The sequence below is a fragment of the Littorina saxatilis genome, unplaced genomic scaffold (assembly GCF_037325665.1).
Source record: "Littorina saxatilis isolate snail1 unplaced genomic scaffold, US_GU_Lsax_2.0 scaffold_809, whole genome shotgun sequence".
NCBI lineage: Eukaryota > Metazoa > Mollusca > Gastropoda > Littorinimorpha > Littorinidae > Littorina > Littorina saxatilis.
In genome coordinates, this window is record NW_027128128.1 from 28,879 (window position 1) to 36,536 (window position 7,658).

A 7,658-nucleotide genomic window follows, 5' to 3' on the forward strand; every position below is an offset into this window, starting at 1 on the left:
CATGTCAAATTTCATAAAGATCGGTCCAGTAGTTTAGTCTGAATCGCTCTACACACACACACAGACACACACACGCACACACACACGCACATACACCACGACCCTCGTTTCGATTCCCCATCGATGTTAAAATATTTAGTCAAAACTTGACTAAATATAAAAACGGCCCTTCAATTATATGGAGAAATGTATTAACAGAATTACTAAACATTTTCCCAAATGACACTAAACCTATCGATATCCATTATTTTTTCCGACAAAGAACTTCTAACCCCCCCTCCCCCCCCCCTCTCTCTCTCACTCTTTATCTCTCTCTTTATCTCTCTCCTTATCTCTCTCTCTCTCTCTCTCTCTCTTTCTCTCTCTATCAAACAAACACTTCCCAACAACATACATACTCCATCCCTCCTCTCTCTTCTTTCGTTGTCTCTCTTACAGACATAACTATATCAGATACACACATTAACCCCTCACAAACGGGGTACATGTAGATGTACATCTACACAAAAAGGAAACATGTATTGTAGTACAATCATAAATAAAGCATAACTATCAAATTAATATGCGTGTATATACTTTTTGCAAAGCATCATTACAAATGCTATCCTTTGCGGACACAATCTTATTACCCAGTTGTTGTTGTTGTTGTTGTTTAAGGTCAAAACAATGAAGCTTCAGAGAGAAATGCGCATGTTTGAACTGTTGATGGAATTCACATGGCATGACGGTTGTGGACATTTTTCGTTGTTTTGTTAAAGTAACTTTTCTTTGTCGTCCTCTTCCTCTCCGTCCTTCTCCTTCTTCTTCTTTTTCTTCTTCTTCTTCAATTGATACCAGTGTCTTTGATCTCGTAAGGGTTAGAATCACGATTGGCATCAACATCTCCTTGAGCCGTTTGATGATGATCATTCGCGTAGGTAGGATGTTGTTGCAAACCCGAGCTCTCCTCCCCAGGCGGATTTTCATTGACATACACAGGATTGTGATGGACATTGTCCGATTTCTTCCCATGTCCTCGACGTTGGTTGGTAGTGGTGTTGCGCAGGTCGCCGGTGGTGGTTGCGATGGAGTGTGAAGGCGTCGTTGTGGTTGTTGTTGTAGCTGTGTTGCTGTCGTTGTAGACATGCTCAGGTTCAGCGTTGGGAGGTCGATGTGCCGGTACTTCGTACGTGTTTTCTGAACAGAAAAATAGAATCAAGACAGAGGGGCAAGGAGGAGGGAGAAGGGGTATTGGGCAAGAGAAAGAGAAGATAGATACAGAGAGAGAGAGAGAGAAAAAACAGAGAGAGAGAGAGACAAGAAAGAGAGAGAGAACAAGAGAGAGAGAAAGAGAAGATAGATACAGAGAGAGAGAGAGAGAAAAAACAGAGAGAGAGAGAGACAAGAAAGAGAGAGAGAACAAGAGAGAGAGAGAGAGAGAGAGAGAGAGAGAGAGAGAGAGAGAGAGAGAGAGATAGAGAGAGAGAGACATTCATACATAAAGAGAGAGAGAGATAACATAACATAACATAACATAACATAACCTTTAATTGTTGTCCCGAAGAAGCCTCCATAGTCGACAATTCGACCTTCGGTCTTTCGGTCTTTGTACTGTACAGAATTCTTTAAATGTTCAACTTTGTTCACCCACAGTCATCTTGTTGTTTAGATAACATTACAAAAAATAACATTAAAAAATACTTAACATAAGAAAACATAAGATTAATCTTTATTTCCGGGTGTTGTGGCGTCAGCATACAGGTGACCTCTTTTTCAACCAGCTCTCGCCCGGAGAAGGACTATACACACAGACGGGAAAAAAACGGAACAAGTCGCGTAAGGCGAAAATACAACATTTAGTCAAGTAGCTGTCGAACTCACAGAATGAAACTGAACGCAATGCCATTTTTCAGCAAGACCGTATACTCGTAGCATCGTCAGTCCACCGCTCATGGCAAAGGCAGTGACATTGACAAGAAGAGCGGGGTAGTAGTTGCGCTAAGAAGGATAGCACGCTTTTCTGTACCTCTCTTTGTTTTAACTTTCTGAGCGTGTTTTTAATCCAAACATATCATATCTATATGTTTTTGGAATCAGGAACCGACAAGGAATAAGATAAAAGTGTTTTTAAATTGATTTCGACAATTTAATTTTGATAATAATTTTTATATATTTAATTTCCAGAGCTTGTTTTTAATCCAAATATAACATATTTATATGTTTTTGGAATCAGAAAATGATGGAGAATAAGATGAACGTAAATTTGGATCGTTTTATAAATTTTTATTTTTTTTTACAATTTTCAGATTTTTAATGACCAAAGTCATTAATTAATTTTTAAGCCACCAAGCTGAAATGCAATACCGAAGTCCGGGCTTCGTCGAAGATTACTTGACCAAAATTTCAACCAATTTATTTGAAAAATGAGGGCGTGACAGTGCCGCCTCAACTTTCACGAAAAGCCGGACATGACGTCATCAAAGACATTTATCAAACAAATTAAAAAAATTTCGGGGATTTCATACCCAGGAACTCTCATGTGAAATTTCATAAAGATCGGTCCAGTAGTTTGGTCTGAATCGCTCTACACACACACACAGACACACACACACACACACACACACACGCACGCACGCACGCACGCACGCACATACACCACGACCCTCGTTTCGATTCCCCCTCGATGTTAAAATATTTAGTCAAAACTTGACTAAATATAAAAAGGAGAGAAAAAGACAAAAGGAATATGTTTTCAAGAATGGCTTAACAAAAACACGAAACATAAATGTGTATTTGTTCTTACCGTCGTTCTGTTGTGAAGCGTCTGGTCCGTCGCTGGTAGAGTACATTGGGCTGACGTGTTCTTCAAAGTCTGTGTCAGGAAAAACACAAAGAAAAAAACTTGGACACGACGTTCATTTCTTTGAGTATATATATATATATAACTATTCTCGTTCAAAGGTGTTTTTGTTTTAATAGATTGTAACCGCCCAAGCAATCAACGGAACATCAACATTCCCCTCCCTCCCTACCCACCAGCACCACCCATATAACATGGGTAACAATACACATGACTTGGGGATATTATGGAGAACACAGCCAATTCAATTTGGTGATAGGGACACATTAGCAAGATCTAGATGTGGCAATTTTAAGCACGTGTACGGGTACATGTACGGGTAACGTCATCAAATCTAGTTTTTACGTCACGCGTTTGCCAAGATCTGCAGTCTTGGTGGGAGCAAAACAACGTATGATTTGGAACATTGGAGACAAAAGTGAGTTGCGGGTGACGCAATATATACACGTACGCGTGCAGGTCTTTGCTACAAGTTCGATCATCTTCATGTAGAACACTGTATTGTGTGCAAACCGCTTACCGTCGTTCTCTGTTGCAGTGTCATTGCTAGACCCGAGCGCACTTCCAGCAGGCTTCTGTTTTCTCTTTCTCCTTACGCAAACCACCACGACGACCACCACGATGATGATGACGGCCACACCAGCCACGATGCCACCAACAAGCGCTCCCATGGGAAGGTCGTTCTCTTCCTGTGTTCTAGGCGAAGTATCTGTGGAAAACAAACCATTATTAAGCTGATCAGATTTTGATTTGGATCGAGTTGATATTAAGTGCCCACTTATAACACTCTAAGATTCATATTTATATAGATACTGTTCGGGGCAAGATCCGTGCACAATAACGGAACTAAAAGCTATTAAATAACTGGCTTGAATTAATCGTTTTCTTTCACTTTAATGATTTGTTTACGGAAAAGCAACTTTACCAAACCACATAGTAAGGCTACCAGAGACTGTGTATGGTCTCTGAGGCTACTTGAAATAGTATAAATGTTACAGACGAACTCGTTACCATCCAGTAGTGAACTGCAGATAAATTACATCAGATATTGTCATAAACATAGGTAGAAGCTTTTGCGCCTACAATTAAGGTACTCTGTTCCCTCTGCCCGCCAAGTAGTTAATCCTCACTTCTCATATAGGTAGCTACATTTACACAAGCCAGAAAATACGAAAATACACCAGACAATACGTACAGTCGACGCTGTCAGGTAGGGGCGAAACGTCAAGACTGCTTGTAGCTGAAAGAAAAGATGCAACACTTACATGAATACAGCTAGGGATCTGTTATAATACTTTGCAACACCCTCCCCCGTCTCCCCGCCAAGCCTTCTGTGGAAAACCAGGCTTAAAGGATGATAAGGTAATTCCTAGAATTACTTCACTTTATAAAGCAGCTGTCACGCATTCTCCTTCGACCATCGTGAAATGTTAGACAGTTGTTTGCTTTGTGGCCTGGTAAGCGAGTGAGTTAGCACGCGAGAGAGTGCATGTTCTATTTTCTGTTTGTTGACCGACCTGATCATCTGTTTGTTGACCGACCTGATCATCTGTTTGTTGACCGACCTGATCATCTGTTTGTTGACCGACCTGATCATCTGTTTGTTGACCGACCTGATCATCTGTTTGTTGACCGACCTGATCATCTGTTTGTTGACCGACCTGATCATCTGTTTGTTGACCGACCTGATCATCTGTTTGTTGACCGACCTGATCATCTGTTTGTTGACCGACCTGATCATCTGTTTGTTTAGTTGTTTTACCACAGTTTGATGTAACACGAATTAGAAAAAAAATACATACGAACCTGTTGTCGTACCACGCGTTGAAACTGGGCGGTTAGTGTCTGATTGATTGAAAGAAACAACAATAAAATCATCAACAAATCGTCGCGTTAAGCATACAAAAACAAGAAAGGTAGGTTGTTGGAACGTTTGTTGTTGACAAAACAATACATTCACAGGTATTTCGACCCAACGGTCTTTTAACGGTCGTCGCGTTAAGCGATAAGAAAGCAATCAGTCAATCTGACAGACTATAAACGTCAACACTGGACTGAAAAGTCTTCACCGCAGGCTCGAGTATAACCACACATTTATATTATTTGGATAAGACGGCACAATAAATACTGATGAAGGTTTTCATTGTATTTTATTGCAAGCCAAATTTTGTGTATACAAATGTAGAATAAATAAAGTAAAGCCAACATTGAACTTTTTTTCAAAGAACATACAGCGGTTTCATACACTATTTTACCCCAGAAAAATGAACTTCATACATGGAGTTTTTAACGTTGGAATACGGGTGTAAAACTTCGTCTGCTAGTCCCATTCGACGAAAGAACATTTCCTGAGCAATACCAAAACATGAACAGAACACACACTATCTGCCTTTACCGCCACAGCAGAATAACAACATAACTGCATGTGTACTTGATTTTAGTCCAAAACAGGGAAACTGACAAGAAGTGTTAACAGAATTGAAAGATTTTCACGGAACTATACAACCGCGCATTATTCAATCGCCTGTGCAGGTAGACTTGTTGAGTGAATAGGATTCGATCAAACTTTCGCACAAAAACTCCTCCTTTCTTTGAATAACTGAAGAAAGGAGGAATAAGGCCAACAAGAAAAATATGTCTGTTTCCGGTAACATCGCCGAAAAAAATAAGGTCGGTCGGTCGTTTTTAATTTTTTTTAAATTTTTGTTTTTACCTTTTTCTTACGTTTTGTTAACGTCTTTTTACGTTTTTTGTTTTTTTCCCGGCGTCATTGGCCGCCATGTTTTTTTCGCGTGACGACGAAAACGGGAGGTAAGTCTCATAGATTGTGAAGTCTCATCGACCGATTACCTCCCTTTTTTGGTGTTTTTTTTGTGTGTGCGAAAAGCGAAAAAAACCTTTAGGGTCGGCGCTTAAAAATAGGGTCGGTCGGGTTACCGGAAACAGACATATTTTTCTTTTTGGCCTAAAGAGGTTACATACCTCGTCTCAGTGAATATTAAAAATTCATGAAAAATCCGAGCGTTGAAATTGGGCGATTAGTGTCTGATTGATTGAACGAAACAACAACAGTATAAGCATAAAAGTCGCGTAAAGCGATATGAAAACATAATGTGTTAGCCTACATAGCAACATTGGACTGAAAAGTATTCACCGACAGTGTCCGAAGTTTGACCAAACATTTAACTGAATAATGAGATCGCCACAGTATCGCTTCAACTTTTTGTCAAAAGCCGGATATACGTCGAGCAGCACAGGCATTTATCTAAAAAAAAAAAGTGAAAAACAGACTGGATAGTGTATATCATTTGGAAGAATCCACATGTTTAGTTTAATGAAGATCTGTCCAGTAGTTTTCTGTGCCTCGCTCTACACATGTACACACTTACACTCTCAACCTCTTCTCGATTGGCAATCTACTTACAAAATAAAATTAGTCAAATAAGTCACACACACACACACACACACACACACACACACACACACACACACACACACACACACACACACACACACACACGTGTGTGTGTGTGTGTGTGTGTGTGTGTGTGTGTGTGTGTGTGTGTCTCTATGTGTATGTGTGTGTCTGTGTGTGTGTGTGTGTGTGTGTGTGTGTGTTTGTGTGTCTCTATGTGTATGTGTGTGTCTGTGTGTATGTGTGTGTCCGTGTCTGCGTGTGTGTGTTTGTGTGTGAGTTTCTGTCTGTATGGCTGTGCATCGGTGGCCCAATTTTTGAAATTGTCACTATTTTGAATTCCTACCAGAAAGGAAATACTAATGTTTGTTATCTACATTTTCTTTCAAAATATGCACACGAAGAAAATAAGAAAGAAAGGAAGCAAAGAGGGAAAAAATAAAATAAAAAATAAAAAACAAAAGAACGAACGGCATGTACAAAGAAGTCTTACGTATAACGTTAACATGACACCACTTAGTCCTCTTGGACGTCCCAGAGTGACTTTCACAGGAAACTGTTGCGTTTTTGTCCACCTCACGGTCATACTGCTGGTAGAACAGCGTGCTGTTTGACTGTGACCTCTCTACAGCAAAGTGGTCAGACTGATAGCCATTGCAGTAAAAGTCACACGTGTTCACTGTTCCGGGCGAATATTCATCGCAAGTCACGGGGTAACACGTGACCTTTAGTATCTCCCCATCACTCTTTGCTAATGTCCAGACGATGGTGTCAAGTACTCTAAAACCCTTACAGATGATTGTGTTGTTGGCATTTTCTTGAATGTCAATAACGTTTCCACTGCAGTTTTCTATCTCTACGTCTTCAGCAAGTTGACTGTCTGAAAAAGAACACACATCTAATCATGGTGAAAGTCAACAGGTCGAGGCCCAAGAGTACGCACAGATCTTATCAAGTCTCAAAACGTCATGGTTGGTAAAAAAAAAAAAGAAGGCTACGTGTCAATTTACCAGCCATCGTCTGCTTTATGCAGGCGTGGGGCATAGTGACTGTCGCTCTCCAACAGTTGTCTGACAGTGAAAGATATACGTCGAGCAGCACAGGCATTTATCTAAAAAAAAGAGAAAAACAGACTGGATACTGTATATATATCATTTGGAAGAATCCACATGTTTAGTTTCATGAAGATCTGTCCAGTAGTTTTCTGTGACTCGCTCTACACACATACACACGCACACTCTCAACCTCTTCTCGATTTGCAATCTACTTACGGAATAAAATTAGTCAAATAAGTCACACACACACACACACACACACACACACACACACACACACACACACACACACACACACACACACACACACATGTGTGTGTGTGTGTGTGTGTGTGTGTGTGTGTTTGTG

At 40.2% G+C, this 7,658-nt stretch overlaps 1 protein-coding gene across 1 annotated transcript; it reads right to left on the reverse strand.

Moving 5' to 3' along the window:
* Positions 1–325: 325 nt before the first annotated feature.
* Positions 326–7,298, reverse strand: LOC138956487 (conserved oligomeric Golgi complex subunit 8-like). The gene is made up of 7 exons (XM_070327829.1): positions 7,265–7,298; positions 6,748–7,134; positions 4,646–4,684; positions 4,035–4,079; positions 3,360–3,548; positions 2,783–2,851; positions 326–1,176 (listed from the first exon to the last, which is right to left on the reverse strand). The coding sequence occupies exons 1-7, from the start codon at positions 7,296–7,298 to the stop codon at positions 824–826; spliced, it is 1,116 nt and encodes a 371-aa protein (XP_070183930.1). The 3' UTR covers positions 326–823.
* Between the last annotated feature and the right edge of the window lie 360 nt (positions 7,299–7,658).